At 42.4% G+C, this 16020-nt stretch overlaps 1 protein-coding gene across 5 annotated transcripts in view; it reads left to right on the top strand.

Moving 5' to 3' along the window:
- Positions 1 to 16020, top strand: part of ADGRF5 (adhesion G protein-coupled receptor F5) — a 57828-nt gene that overhangs the window by 17502 nt on the left and 24306 nt on the right. For 3 of the 5 annotated variants that reach the window (XM_061398360.1, XM_061398357.1, XM_061398359.1), the window contains exons 3-9: positions 413 to 583; positions 2841 to 3017; positions 3147 to 3256; positions 5834 to 5892; positions 7137 to 7282; positions 10266 to 10487; positions 11471 to 11674. In XM_061398360.1, the coding sequence (XP_061254344.1) occupies positions 413 to 583; positions 2841 to 3017; positions 3147 to 3256; positions 5834 to 5892; positions 7137 to 7282; positions 10266 to 10487; positions 11471 to 11674 (1089 nt within the window). The remainder of the gene's footprint in view (positions 1 to 412; positions 584 to 2840; positions 3018 to 3146; positions 3257 to 5833; positions 5893 to 7136; positions 7283 to 10265; positions 10488 to 11470; positions 11675 to 16020) is intronic. The other 2 variants (XM_061398361.1, XM_061398358.1) reach the window with 1 other exon arrangement.

The raw sequence follows: 16020 nt of genomic DNA, 5'->3' as shown, positions 1-16020 counted from the left end.
GTAAACAAACGTAAAATAAAAATGTTTATTAGAAATTCTTAAAGGGTGATGAGTTCTTAAAGGCATCCACGTGTCTCCATCATTGGCTTTTTAAAAATGTTTTATGTTGGTGTATAGTTGACCTTCAGTGTTGTGTTAATTTCAGGTGTACAGCAGAGTGATTCAGTTATACATATACATATATCCATTCTTTTTCAGACTCTTTCCCCCTATATGTTACTACAGAGTATTGAGTAGAGTTCCCCGTGCTATATGGTAGAGTCCTTGTTGGTTATCTACTTTATACATAGTAGTGTGTATATGCTCATCCTAAACTCCTAAGTTTCATCGGCTTTAAGTTCTAAAATGTCAGTGTGTTCTCTCTCCTCCCCACATGGTATGTGCTCACAGCCTTTGTCTGCTTTCTTTCCAGTTGCCATAAGCAGCCCTGCAGCTCAAGAGTTCACCGTCGATGTTGAGATCAGTTTTGAAAATGCCTCCTTCCTGGAACCTATTAAAGCTTACTTGAACAACCTCAGTTTTCCAATTCAAGGGAATGACACTGACCTAGCTACTGACATTTTGAGCATCGAGGTGTCAACAGGTGAGTAAAAGGCCTATTGCTTGAAAGAGGAGGATTGAACTAATCAGAAGAAACTACTCTGGGCTGCTTGGGAATGTGGGATGTGGAGGGGAGCAGCCTGGGAAGAGTGAACCTCAGACAGGAGGCAATGGATGGGTGGGTGAGGAGACTTACTGACCCAATATTCATATCTTAGCATCCCAAATTTCCTCCCCCCTTTTCTATGTCTCCCCCTTCCTCTCTTCCAACAGCTTATGTTATGATCCTTTCAAGAAAGGTATTTCTAATTAATTTTTTATTGAAGTATGGTTGATTTGCAATATTGTGTTAGTTCCCATACAACAAAGTGAATCAGTTATACATACACATGTATCTATTCATTTTTAGATTCTTCTCCCACATAGATCACGAAAGAGTATTGAATAGAGTTCCTTGTGCTATTCAGTAGGTTCTTATCAGTTATCTGAAAGGCATTTTAAATCCTAGTACACAAAACAGAGTATTTTTAAGGCCAGACAATGTGTGTCAAATACTAAACAATACCTGGAATGTGGTAGATGGTCTGGGGATGGTCACTTTTGCCATCCTTAAGGCACATTCATTTTTCACGTGGGAGTCCAAAGTTATTCAAATCCCACCCCTACATCTATCTCAAAAACAAGCAAATGAAAACAGCACCAACAAAACAAAACAACCAAAAAGGCTTTAGCAGTGGGATTTCAGGTCAGTAAGAGAGAGATTTTTGACCAAGAGGGTCTCGTTGGTTTCCTTCAAATTACCAGCGCCCATCACACTCACTAGCAGCCTCGACTTCCCTGTTTCCGCTTCACCCTCTCCTACTACTGGCGCGCAGGACAGCAGCGATGTCCAGGGATTCCGGGGGGCTTGGGTGTCCCTCCTATTTCAGCAACAGTTCTTTGATGACTTTGCTTTGGAAAGTCATCCTGTGGGCCTTTGCCTAGATGCCCACCTGCAGAATTCCCAGGAATGTTAGTCCAGTTTTAGATATAACTTCAAAGTCTTCAGAGCATTTTTCAATGTCAGTTTTCAATGGGATTGGGGTCTGCTTGGGCTGTTCACATCTGGCTTGAATATAAAAGGCACAAGTTTAGAATTATATTCTATATTTGTTATCTATTGCTTCTCCGAAACTTAGCATCTTAAAACAACAAACTTAGGATTCCCTGGCAGTCCAGTGGTTAGGACTCTGTGTTTTCACTGCCAAGAGCCTGGATTTGATCCCTGGTTGGGAAACTAAGATCCCATAAGCCACATGGCGCAGCCAAAGCAAGCAAACAAAAGCAACAAACATTTATCATGTTACACAGTTTCTGAAGGCCAGAAATCCAGGAAGAGTTTAGCTGGATGTCTCTGGCTCAGGGTCTCTTGTGAGGCTGTAGTCAAGCCATTAGCCTGAGTTGCAGTCATCTGAAGGCTCAACTGGGGCTGGAAAACCTGCTTCCACGCTCACACACATGGTTGCTGGTAGATCCTCAGCTCCTCCATAGCTATTGGCTGGAGACCTCAGTTCCTAATCATGTAGGCCTGTCTGTGACATGTCCTCATCAATGCAGCTGGCTTCCCCCAGACCAAGTGATCAGAGGGAGAGAGAGAGAGAGCGAGAGTGAGAGAGCACATGTAACCAAGAGGGAATCCACATTGTCTTCTATAACCCAACCTCAGAAGTGATATGGCACCACTTCTGCTGGATTCTGTTGGTCATCCAGAACAATCCTAGTATAATATGAGTTATTGTTGCTGCTTAGTCACTAAGTCATGTCCAACTCTTCTGCAACCCCATGGACTATAGCCCCCCAGGCTCCTCTGCCCATGGGATTTCTCAGGTAAGAATACTAGAGTGGGTAACCTTTTCCTTCTCTAGGGAATCTTCCCAACTCAGGGGTTGAACCTGTGTCTCCTGCATTGGCAGGTGGATTCTTTAGCACTGAGCCAGCAGGAATCTATAACAGGGTGTGAGTACCCAGAGGCAGGGATGGCTGGGGCCATCTTAGAGGTTGGCTGCCATATACTCAAAAGTCTGAGAATCTGTTTACCATCTTATCATTGTAGGCAGTGGCTGGGATAGTTAGCATTGCCTTCTTTTAGATGGCCATGCCTCACAAAAGGTGATATGTATGGGAATTACGAGAACCTCATGCAAATCCACTGAACTTCCCAGAAGGGCAATGTGGAGTGGCGTTAGGATTTCCTACAAGCATAAGAACTTGTAATCTATAAATTACACCTTTTTTCTCCTCACTGTTCTGGTTGATGACAGTCTGCAGGCCTACTGGAAATGAAATCTGGTGCTCCTGTGAGACAGGCTATGAGTGGCCTCAGGAAAGTTGCCTCCACAATCTCACTTGTCAGGGACATGATGGTTCCTCTGCAGGGCATCACTGCAGTTGCCTTAAGGGACTGCCTCCCAAGGGACCTTTTTGCCAGCTCCAGGGAGGTAAGTAACTGGTCATTGAATGTTTGTTTGTTGAGTGCCCATTTGATATCAACTCAAGAAAATGTTTCTCTGTCCTGTATGTACTCAATGCTAACATGGGATTCTAAAAATATGGCCCTGTGTTCTCAGCAGATATTATCCTGAGAATGTCGGTCAGACTCAATGTGGGCTTTCAAGAAGACCTCAAGAACTCTTCCTCTGCCCTCTATAAGTCCTACAAGACTGACCTGGAAACAGCGGTGGGTTATGGTTCCAGGCGTTTCTTCACCAACAAACTCTGAGCTGAGCTGAATCTATTGCATTTACAGTGGGTTGTTTGCTTGAATCTGTCAGAATTCATGAAGTTTATGTTGAAATTATTTCTATACCTCTGGGATGATGATTTAAGAACTGCTCGAATCATACTGTGTTCAGAGGATGTTTTGACATCTTGACCTGATGTCATCTTGACCTGATATCATCTTGACCCATGACATTATCTTGACCTTTGACATCATTTTGACCTCTTTGGCTTCATCTTGACTTTTGGCATCATCTTGAGCATTTTGACACCATCTTGACCTTGACATCATCTTGATCTACCTTCTTTGACATCATCTTGACATATAGGTGGAAATTCTTCCCAGAATAGAATTGATTCAGATAAAATTTGGTGGCATTAACTCACTAAAACCTGTTCAAAGGTCCAAAACCTTGGTCTAGAAGTATCAGATGGTGCATTTCTATTCATCTTTACACTCCACACTGATGAAACCCCTAACATCTTTTGTGCAGAACAGTTAAGTCTGACATAGAGGATTCCACACCACTCAATACTAGAGGTCCTTAAGCATTCACACTTAAGGCAGATTTAAATTTACTCATGTAGATAGATTCATCTGTGTCATACTTCAGATTCCACATACCAGAAACAGACTCGCAGATCCAGAGCACAGACTTGCTATCAAAGGGGAGTGGAGGAAAGGACTGGGAGTTTGGGGTCAGCAGATGTAAACTATTATACATAGAATGGATAAAAAATGGGATAGTTTTTTTGGGGGGATGTCTCTAGTTTCAGTTTCGTTTTAATCCCATAAAATGGATTATACATAAATGGATAGCATAGGGAACTATATTCAGTGTCCTGTGATCAACCATAATAGAAAAGAATATGAAAAAGTATGTATGCATGTGAAAATCTGCTCATGTTAAATTAAAGAGTATTCCCTCAATGTACAATGTGTGCCAAACACTGTTCTAAGTGCTTTACATTGGATTAATTCATCTAAACCTAAATACTTTGGTTGAATCAACTCACTTGGAATAGAGCTTCTCAACTGGTGTGGGACAAATTGCTATAGGTAGACTGATGTAATGACTCCCCTTAACTCTCCAGGCAGCCAACCGCCTGCTCAAACCAGGAGCAGCCTCCCGCTTACCCTAGTCAAGTAGGGGTTAATATTTGTAATCGGTGCCATGATGCAATGCTGATACAGGAGAGTTCTTGGATATCCGATTTGCATATCAGGCATGTAATAGTTCTGCACAGCATGAGACTCCTCCTCATGCAGCAAGTCACACTACACATATCACACAACATTGTATACTTTTGAGGAAAAAAGATAGTAACATATTAATTGTTTGATCCCGCCCATCCAGCTCCCTAACACAGCACTTTGCGGGTGTAATCTACCCTGTAAATGTAACTTGATTCAAATTGAATCTCCTGCAGAGTTGGAATTCAGGGAAACAAAGTGGAGTTAAAAACATCAGTAAAAACCACATTGGCTCAACCAAAACTGTGATGTGTTTAGTGAGGAATCAGGCACTGTATTGGTCACAAGAAGACACCTGGTAGATTTCCAACTGCAGGAAATGTAAATTGACCGTGGGTCCCAACTGCTGCCCACTACCAGTGAATGAGCAGGGCAGATCTGTCTAACAAATGCCTGACTCCTTTAAAGGCTGCACTGTGCTTCTAGGCTCAGTCTAGATGATTTCATCTCACCTCCCCTCCTGTTCAGTTGCGCTTGGGTCTGATGGCTCTGTCTGCCTTCTCTGATGCCTCCTCATTGCTTTCCTCTAGGCATTTCCTAAGTCTTTTTTTTTTTTTTTTTAATTTAACTTGTTTATGGCTGTGCTGGGTCTTCACTGCTGTGTGAGCTTGCTCTAGTTTCAGCGAGTGGGGCTGCTCTTCCTGGTGATGCATGGGCTTCTAATTGCAGTGGCTTCTCTTGTTCCAGAGCAGAGACTCTAGGGCAAGTGGGCTTCAGTACTTGCAGCATGTCAGCTCAGTAGTTGTGGGTCTCGGGCTTGGTTTCCCTGAGGTATGTGGGATCTTCCCAGACCAGGGATTGAATCCGTGTCTCCTGAACTGGCAGGTGGATTACTACTGAGCCACCAGGGAGCCTCCCTAAGTCAATATTTTTGCACATTTACTCTGGCGTTTGCTTCCTGGAGAACCCAGAATGACCCAGGTAAATAGGAATTACTTCTCCAAAGATCTGACAAAGCTAGCGCTTGTTCGGCCACTTAACAAAATATACAGAGAGCATTTTACCCAAGAAGATAAGTAATATGGGCTTCTTTGGTGGCTCAGTGGGTAAAAAATCCACCTTCAATGCATTAGACACAGGAGACACGTGTTCAATCCCTGGGATGGGAAGATCTCCTGAAGGAGGGCGTGGCAACCCACTCCAGTATGCTTGCCTGGACACATCAGAAGTGACTGAGCACGCACACACGATAAGAAATACACACTTTTTACTCTTTCAAATCATTTGACATATCTTTCAGTGGACCTTGATTAATGGTACTCATCTTGCTTTATTTTCCAGTTCTGGAAGGGTTACAGTATTTTACCAGGCTTCAAATTGGTGACGGTGACAGGGTTCAGGTAAGAATGCTATAACAGGGTAATTTTATCCAATGGCGGGCTCAGTGGTAAAGAATCTGCCTGCAAGGCAGGAGCCGCAGGCGACATGGGTTTGATCCCTGGGTGGGAAAATCCTCTGGAGGAGGGCTTGGCAACTCACTCCAGTATTCTCACCTGGAGAATCCCACGGACAAAATAGCCTGGCAGGCTACCATTCATAGGGTCGCAAAGAGTCGGACACGACTGAAGCGACTTAGCATACATGCACGCTTCCATTGGCAGATACCAAAAGGTTAATGAAAAAGCAAAAGCCTGTTAGAGGAGCACCATCTGGGATACCCAGTGGGAACAGTTTGATAGAGGTGAAGACAAAGCCAGATTTCTGGGGCTTAAAGGGGAAGGAAATAATGAACAGTAGTTCACTCCTTAGAGATGTACCTATCTAGGGGGAATGTGAGAAAAAGATTTGTGTTATTCTATGCATGCATGAATTATGCAAACAAAGATGTGGCATCTAGAAGGTCAGAAATACAAAAATGAAATAATGTCATGCAATGATGCCCTTATTTTATTTTATTTTTTAACATTTATTTATTTGGCTGTGCCAGGTCTTAGTCGCCACACATGGAATCTTTAGTTGCAGCATGTGGGATCTAGTTCCCTGACCAGGGAGCAAATCCAGGCCCCCTGCATTGGGAGCACAGAGTCTCAGCCACTGGACACCAGGAAAGTCCCAAATATGCCTTTACTTTAGAAAATTAGCCAGTCAGCCATGGCTATAATGTTGTACAACACCATGTAATGCCTCCCCGTGGAGTTAGGTGCCCTGACAGCCCTGAGTATGTTCGCCCAGTGTTTCAAAATGTCACTTGCCAATTGAAAAATTAAGAATGTTTCCAGAAGCATTGAGGATTCTGACTTCACTGGATATTCAGCATAGCTGGTAACCCTGGGTCAGCATGGCTGTGTGACAACAGTCTCTACCTTGTACTTAATACCCTAGGACCACTTGTGGGATTCAATTCACTCCACCCCATCTGGCTATTCTGGCCATTTATGTTACCTGTCTGCAGACATTTGAGTGTTTGAACCCTGCCTCAGGCTTTTAACTAGAGCTTAGAAATAAGTGGATTTCAGTGAACCCTCAAAGAAAAAGGTCCCCAGGCTCTTCCTGCCATTTTGCTTTCTTATGCAAACAAACCATAAGGATCTAGACTCTTCCAGGTCACTTACTGCTTTTACTGAACTGAGTGGTCTCCATCCAGGCCTGGAAGTGTGGTTGTGACGTACGAAATCACAACAACAACAACAGCATCACCTGCGTTAATGCGTAAAGCGAACGAGAAAGTCACACAGAACCTCAATCAGACCTACAAGATGGAGAGCAGTTCCTATCAGGTTACTTACAGCAGTAAGTAGACGATTGCTGCATCCTTCCTATGAGTACATTCTACTTAGATATGGTAACAGTATTTATCATGATGTGTAAGCCTGAGAAGTCACATGACGACTTCCTCTGTGGAGAGAAACTCTCCAGTTCCTGGCATACAGGTTTTGTGCCTTCTCCCCACCATCGGCCACTTTGGCACCTCCTTTGGGTGGCGGCAGGCATGGAGGGTCCCAGCAGGGAGAGATTTTACAAAGCCACAGCGCCATCTGGGTTTACGGATTTTTTTTTTTTTTAATTAACAGACTCAAAACATTCAAAAAGGAGAACTAACATTGCGATGGTTGTTGCTGTTCAGTCACTCAGTCATGTCTGACTCTTTGTGACCCCATGGACTATAGCACACCAGGCTTTCCCATCCTTCACTATCTCCCAGAGCTTGCTCAAACTCATGTCCATTGAGTCAGTGATACCATCCAACCATCACATCCTCTGTCTCCCGCTTCTCCTTCTGCCCTCAATCTTTCCCATCATCAGGGTCTTTTCCAATGAGCTGACTCTTCGCATCAGGTAGCCAAAGTATTGGAGCTTCAGCTTTAGCATCAGTTCTTCCAATGAATATTAGGGTTGACAGGCCCAAAACCTCCCCAGAAGTAGAACTAACATTGTGATGGGGGGCGGGTATTTATGAGATGCACTGATATTGACCAGGGGTCCATTGTTACTTTGGAGCAGTAGTTCTCAAAAGTGTGGCCCCTCCAGCAGCATCCGGGAACTTGTTAGACAAGCAAATTCTGGAAGTCACCCCAGACCAACCTGGGCCAACCTGTATTTTCGCAAGCCCTCCAGGTGATTCTGCTGCAGGGGAGATTTGAGAACCACTGCTTTGGATCACATACAGCAGTGGCAAGAGTCCTGGCATTTTACATGCTCTCCCTCATTTTCCAAATGGGGTATAGAGTTGGGCTCTGTTGTGTAATTAGGTGGGTGGCTCTACTGTTGCCTGGGGGAAAGCAAGGGGAGTCAACTGAGCAGAGATGTGATGAGCAAGCGATGACTGGCAGCTGTTGTGTGTAACTCAGGCCCACGGTTCACGACTGAAGGGGACTCCTCTTTGGAACAACACAGCCCACCATGGGGACGGCACTGAACGGGCTGTTGCAGGCACAGGGGAAGGAAAGGCACCTCTTCTCAGGAGGAGTGAGACCATCCTGACAATGGATTCATACTCTACCTCTTTACATTCACTGCTAATATTCTTAGACATCCTATCATTCAGGAAGGAGAGGGTGGGACAAATTGAGAGCAAATCACCCTCAGGGTAAATGACTTGCTCAAGGCCACATGGTAAGTAACATCATTTTGCATGCCTCAGGTCACTACATGAAATGTGCACAGGAGGCTTTGCTTCTGAATAGTTGAATGTGATGCTCTGAAATCTTATTTTATTCAGGAGCCTGAAAAATGTGGCAAGAGATATTTAGATACCTGGATATTTTGAACATAGCACCCCAAATTAATTCTATGGTATTTTAGTCCCATGTTTACACTATGACAGGCTTCCCTTGTGGCTCAGCTGGTTAAGAATCTGCCTGCAATGCGGGAGGCCTGGGTTCGATCCCTGGGTTGGGAAGATCCCCTGGAGAAGGGAAAGGCTACCCACTCCAGTATTCTGCCCTGGAGAATTCCATGGACTGTATAGTCCATGAGGTCGCAAACAGTCGGACATGACTGACTGACTTTCACTTTCACTTTACAGTAAGAACAGGGTGTGGCCTGAGCGTAAAGAACCATCCAAAAGATGCCTCCCAGAACCTTATTCCTCAGCGCCTTAGATTTTCTCAATACATGGAATTCATGAATACTATACCTCAGCTTAGAGGGAAAACCTGTATATTATATAAGCCAGAAAAACCCCAAAATAGAGAATACTGTGTTTTTCTTTATGTCTGTGAAATGACTTAATGCCACTTTTCTCAAGAAGTTTACTGTGAAACCAATAAGAATAGCTACTATCCCTCCAAGTCACCCCCCAAGATAGCTCTCACTGCTCCTATTTTCCAGACAAGGAAGCCAAGGTTCAGAGATACTCAGCAAGCTCCCCAGTGCCACACAGCTATGCCTGGCTCAGAACCGGAATTCAAATTCAGATCTGTGTGTCTATAAAGCTGCCACTTTTATAGGCCCATAGGTGTTAAGTCTTTAAAAAATGTCTTATTTCCCAAGCACACTTTATTGTAAAAAATTAATTGGTTTTTCCACTTTTAATTTATCAAAGGCATGAGACAGAGCTTTCAGTCAGCTTGAGGTACCAATTATCAGTAACAAACAGTTGATATTTCTCAAATCAGGGGCAAAGGAACTTGATGTTTAAGTTAGTTGGTGTGACTTTTTCATAAGCAAATGTGCAATTTTCTACCAGACTATTAGAATTTTTTTTGCATTTTTATTGTATAAATTTTATTGAAGTATAGTTGATTTACAATGCTGTGTTAATTTCTGCTGTACAGCAAAGTGGTTCAATTATCTATATTTATATTTGTATGTTCTTTTCCATATTCTTCTTAACTGTGGTTTACAGTTCCCTGTGCTGTACGATAAAATCTTGCTGTTTAGCCAACCTATATATAATAGTTTGTACCTGCTAATCCCAACCTACCAATCCATCCCTCCCCTATTCTCCTTCCCCTTGGCAACCACAAGTCTGTTGTTTGTATCTGTGACAGATTATTTGAAACACTGAAAATAGATTTGGGATCCCCATTAGCATCATTGACAACTCTTAAGTGTGCAAAGATCCCAAGCTAGAAACCGCGTCCCTAATAGCTGGCTCAGTCACTCCGGGGCCCTCAGGTCCCAGCTGTCCAGGGAAGGAGTGTGGGGAACACGATGCATCATTCATCACCACGGACACATCTTGAGAACACCTGTGGTGGTGGCATTGGGGAGTATCATTAATTCCATTCATTTGCTTTGGGATCCTAATAGCTTTTGTTTGGGTTTCCAGATGAAACGAAATTCTCCATCACACCAGAAATCATTTTTGAAGGAGATACAGTAACGCTGATGTGTGAGAATGAAGTTTTTTCCACCAATGTGTCCTGGACGCAGGCGGAAACGGGCCTCGACATCCAGAACAGCACTGAAGTCTCCATCTACACCTCTGTGCTCAACAACATGACCTCCGTGTCGCGCCTTATTATCCACAATATCACTCGGGGTTCCATGGGTGGGTTGCCATGGAATGAAGGGCTAAGAAAGAATCAAACTGTGGTAGTGTGTGTAGACAGACTTTTCCTCTTCAAAAAGAAGCTCAAATGTTCACAACTGAAAATTAATCCCATGGTGAATGAGCCAAGCAAATTTAGCCTGGGGAGACAGATAGAATTTTCCACATTTACCAAAGCTTATGAGCTGGAACCTAAGACAAAAAGCAGGTTTATTTTTTTTTAACATTTTTAAAAAACGTGAGAAGAGCTTTGTTGAGGTAGAAGTGACATGGAATAAACTGTACATATGTAAAGTTAGTATGCTTACATTTATAATTTAAATTATAACTTACACATATAATTTTGCACATATAGTTTAATAAGTTTTGGCATGTGGATACACCTGTGCAAATATCACCATGATCAAGATAGTGAACATATTCATCACTGCTCTCCCCAGGTTTTCTTCTTCTCTGTTGGAATCCCTCCCACCTGTTCCTCCCCAGCAACCACAGAAGCATAACTCTTATACCTGACATTCTAAAATTTAATAGCATCACTGCAATCCAGATGTCAACAGAGGCATCTCATTTTCTCTCAAAGAGAAACTGGACTGCAGACACATGGATTCTATCAGGTGTTTGTTGACTCTGACTTTGCCACAGAGTTAAATAGGATGCCAAAATGATCCATGGGTTTCCCATCTTCTCTTTGTACCTCTGAAGCATCCCCACACTTTTTTCCTTACCAAAAAGGACTCAGATTTCTGCCTTTTCCTTAGAACATCTCTCTACTCCTCACCTCGTGGCATTAGAAATATCTCCCTCAACCTTCAATACCTCCTGAATATTCCTTTAGGGTTGCTTATAAGAAGTCTCATATGCTTTTGAAAATGATGTTTCATGAAGTACCACCATGACACATAAGATGAGGCCATCCTTCTTCTAGGGAACTAGATATATGTTATAGTAATAATCCATGTCTTTTTGTGTATTTGCTACAGGTGAATACATCTGCAAGCTGACATTAGATATTTTTGAATATGCGTCCAAAAGAAAAGTGGAAGTTATACCCATCCAGATACAGGCAAGTGAAGCCACGGAGGTGATGTGTGACAACAATCCTGTGTCTTTGCGCTGCTGCAGTGAGGTGAACGTGAATTGGAGTCAAATTGAATGGAAGCAGGAAGGGAGTATAAGCGTTCCAGGTGAGCCTGTTAGAAACCCTTTCGCAAATAGGTTTTTTGCATTTTGGCCAAGTAAAAATAGAGATGCAGTGGGTAAAAGAGCAAATGTCAGGTAGCTGGGTTTTTTCTAGACCTCAGACTGTGGAAGAAGTACTAGGTTTGAGGCCAGCTCCAGCTAAGCCACGCTAGAACAAAATTCCCAAAATATGTACATATAAGTGTCGCGTGTGCTCTGTGCTCAGTCATGGCCAGCTCCTTGTGACCCCATGCACTGTAGCCCAGCAGGAATACTGGGGTAGGTTGCCATTTTCTCCTCTACTGGATCTTCCCAGTCCAGGGATTGAACCCAAGTCTCCTGTGGCTCCTTGAATAGCAAGTGGATTCTTTACCTGCTGAGCCATTGGGGAAATCCATAAGTGTCATACCTGGGATGTAAACTAGATTCTGGCAGAGAAGATTCAAGAGGGAGTGATGGGATGACATAGGTTTATCGCATCTTCCCTGCAGAAAATCTTGTCCCCACTTCCCTTTCCTTTCCCTCTTCAGCAAAGAGACAAAGATGAGGTCATGGGTTTTGCTTTGAAGTCTGACTTGGAGAGTCGAATTCCTGAGTCTCTCCTCCTGGTGTCTGTCCTTCCCACTAATTATCTGACTCTGTGTCTTTGGTTCTATATCTTTCTCTATCAACCTGTTTGTCTCTCAACCAATGTCAATTTCTGATCCTGTTGGTTATCTGAGATCACGCTTGAAATTCCCCACCTTTCAGTTTGTACTGATGAATAATAATAAGTAGAAGAAATTAAAATAGCAATAGTGCTCTTTTTGTGTAATAATTTATGATCATTTTTTAAAAAACATGTTCTCACTTGAAAAAAATTTTTATTTTTTTATTTTTATTAATTTTTTTTTTCCACCACAGGTATACATGTGTTCCCCATCCTGGACCCTCCTCCCTCCTCCCTCCCCATACCATCCCTCTGGGTCGTCCCAGTGCACTAGCCCCAAGCATCCAGTGTCGTGCATCGAACCTGGACTGGCATCTCGTTTCTTACATGATATTTTATGTGTTTCAATGTCAGTCTCCCAAATCTTCCCACCCTCTCCCTCTCCCACAGAGTCCATAAGACTATTCTATACATCAGTGTCTCTTTTGCTGTCTCGTACACCGGGTTACTGTTACCATCATCTTTCTAAATTCCATATATATGCGTTAGTATACTGTATTTATGTTTTTCCTTCTGGCTTACTTCACTCTGTATAATAGGCTCCAGTTTCATCCACCTCATTAGAACTGATTCAAATGTATTCTTTTTAATGGCTGAGTAATACTCCATTGTGTATATGTACCACTGCTTTCTTATCCATTCATCTGCTGATGGACATCTAGGTTGCTTCCATGTCTTGGCTATTATAAACAGTGCTGTGATGAACATTGGGGTACACGTGTCTCTTTCGCTTCTGGTTTCCTCAGTGTGTATGCCCAGCAGTGGGATTGCTGGATCATAAGGCAGTTCTATTTCCAGTTTTTTAAGGAATCTCCACACTGTTCTCCATAGTGGCTGTACTAATTTGCATTCCCACCAACAGTGTAAGAGGGTTCCCTTTTCTCCACACCCTCTCCAGCATTTATTATTTGTAGACTTTTGGATTGCAGCCATTCTGACTGGTGTGAAATGGTACCTCATAGTGGTTTTGATTTGCATTTCTCTGATAATGAGTGATGTTGAGCATCTTTGCATGTGTTTGTTAGCCATCTGTATGTCTTCTTTGGAGAAATGTCTATTTAGTTCTTTGGCCCATTTTTTGATTGGGTCATTTATTTTTCTGGAGTTGAGCTGTAGGAGTTGCTTGTATATTTTTGAGATTAGTTGTTTGTCAGTTGCTTCATTTGCTATTATTTTCTTATAAATTTTTATATTCTTATAAATAAAATAAATTTTTATTTATTTTAATTGGAAAATAATTGCTTTACAATGTTGTGTTGGTTTCTGCTGTACAGTATGAACCAGTTATAAGTATGCACATATTGTTATCACTTTAATCACATTTAACTTTGACCACAAGTTTGAAGCAGACATTTTTTTTTGCCTTCCATTTTCAAATAAGGAAATTGAGGTTCAAATTCAATGACTTATCCGAGGATGTCACAATAGAAAAAGAAAATAATTCAAGTCTTTGTCTTGGCCAAACTATATCACACATGCCTGGTGAGTCAGCCTTGGCATGAGCTGATCCAGCAGAAATTGTACTGTGAAACAGAAAACTGTTCTCTGCCTATAAACCTCACATAGGCAATTCTTCTCTTAAGAAATGACAGTATTATGTGCTCATCTTTCAAGTTAAAAAAAAAATCATTAAAGCAATCGTAGCTTAAGCCATGAAATCCATCATTGTGGTGGAACTTTTACAAAGCCTTCCCTATTGGATAATATTAAATCATAAATAAAATAAGGATCAGTTGAGATGTAACGTTTTCTGAGCACATCTAGTTTTCAAAGCACATTTGTTTCCACCTTAAAGTACTCCACAGAATGGTAAAGGCATCTGGTAACTGTTGAACAAGTTGACATATGGTCCATTTAGCCACTTCCTTGATTCTTAAAGAAGAGGAGGTGTAGACATCCTAAAGGAACTGCCAGATGGGAGAAAGACCTTGCACAGTTCCCGTGTTGCTGACTTAGAGGCTTTTAACTGTGAGTGGTGAAAGGCCTTGCCCTCTGGCAAAGGAACCAGGAAGTCTACAGTACAGATGCTCAGGGACCTCTCTGTGGCCATCCCTGCTACAGACATTCTTAATGCCCCGGGCAGGCTCAACTAACAACAGAACAATGGATTTCCTGCCACCCTGGCTGGGGCAGGCCACTTGGGGACCCGTACAAGGGATTCTCTGATGAATTTAACCTCTGCTCTCTCTCGACACCTGTCCTCTTTCCTTCTCCTTTGCCCTCCCCTCGCTGGGGCCATCTTTTTCCAAATTCCACAAGTTCTCTTAGCAGCCATTTGTCTAGATCAGGAGAAAGCCATCTAGCTAAATAATTCACCCCAGTGTGTTGGAACTGAACGTATCACCTCATCTCAGAAACAGTTGCACTGGATTTTCAAAGCACTTCCAGCAAGGGATAAGATGGAAAGGAAGTAATCCATAGTGTCAGAATTTCTAACTTTAAGAAGATGGTGGTCTTTTTCAAGCAGGTTGGGCTTTCTGGGGTTTTGGGGTATTTTCAGGGCTTGTGGAATCTTAGAGATTGAACTCGGCAGGGACAGCGAAAGTGCCAAATCCTAACCAATAGATCGCTAAGGAGCTCCCAGATTTTCATCTTTTAAATACAGACAATGGCACCCATTTTGTGAGACTTTTGAAAGAAGAGACAAGAGATAATGAATGTCAATATTTAAAACAGAGTTGAATACATTGAATCTGCCACAATAACTGCTTTCTGATAATGATGATAGCTTTGAAAACCATGCCTTCACTTATCCTCAATGTCCTGGGAATTCTTCATTGGGTATTATTTAATCTTGAGCAATAAACTTGGAACTGCCTACCACCTCTACTCTGGAAAGCAGAGTGCCAACTTACAGGCTGCATTTAGTACCTTCCATTGTTCTGCAGCCAAGGGAGAGGGATGGAGTGAGAGGTCCTGGAGGAAGTGGAGGAAGTAGGTTTTCCAAAAATGAGTGGAGGTATGAGCCTTGGAGATGAATGGACCTTTGTACCTATGAACCAGGAGGTATTAATAATATACCCAAGGTGGTAAATCAGTTTGGTGTTCTGAATTATCATTTTGGAGACTGGGGAGAAAAGCTGGTTCCTTTTCAATCAGAATATTTTAAATATCATTGATCCTCCAGCTAAGGCTGTAAAAGATGCATTTATGTTAGAGTTCATCAGAAGGGTTTTTTCTTTTTCTTTAATTTTTGGAAGATTGTCAGTGTTTGAGGAATGTCTTCAGGGTACATGGCAGAAGGCAAGGATGGAGGGGAGGGATGAAGGAACCGAAGTAGAAAAAGGTGTCCAAGAGAGCATCATAGAGACACAGGCAGGAAGTGAGATGGCGTGGAGGGCAGAGCATCTTGGGAACGGAGAGGAAGACAGGAAGGAGCAGCTATTCTGAAGGGTGAACTGCTGGTAACCGAAGAAAACACGAAGGTAAAGCTTCGACTAAAACATATGACTAATAGGAAGGAATAAGTTACAAAAACAGGTCTCAAGTGAGACGAGTATCAGAGGCCTGAGTCCTGTTTCTTCCTCCTTTTAATAATAAAAATAGTCAAAATAATCTATCATCTTTTCCTCTTCCAATTGAAATCATATCCAAAAACATGACTTCTCTTTTTAAATTTTTCACACTTCAGCAATCATCATG

The sequence above is a fragment of the Bos javanicus genome, chromosome 23 (assembly GCF_032452875.1).
Source record: "Bos javanicus breed banteng chromosome 23, ARS-OSU_banteng_1.0, whole genome shotgun sequence".
In the NCBI taxonomy this organism is placed as follows: domain Eukaryota; kingdom Metazoa; phylum Chordata; class Mammalia; order Artiodactyla; family Bovidae; genus Bos; species Bos javanicus.
This window is presented reverse-complemented; position numbering and strand designations above follow the sequence as displayed.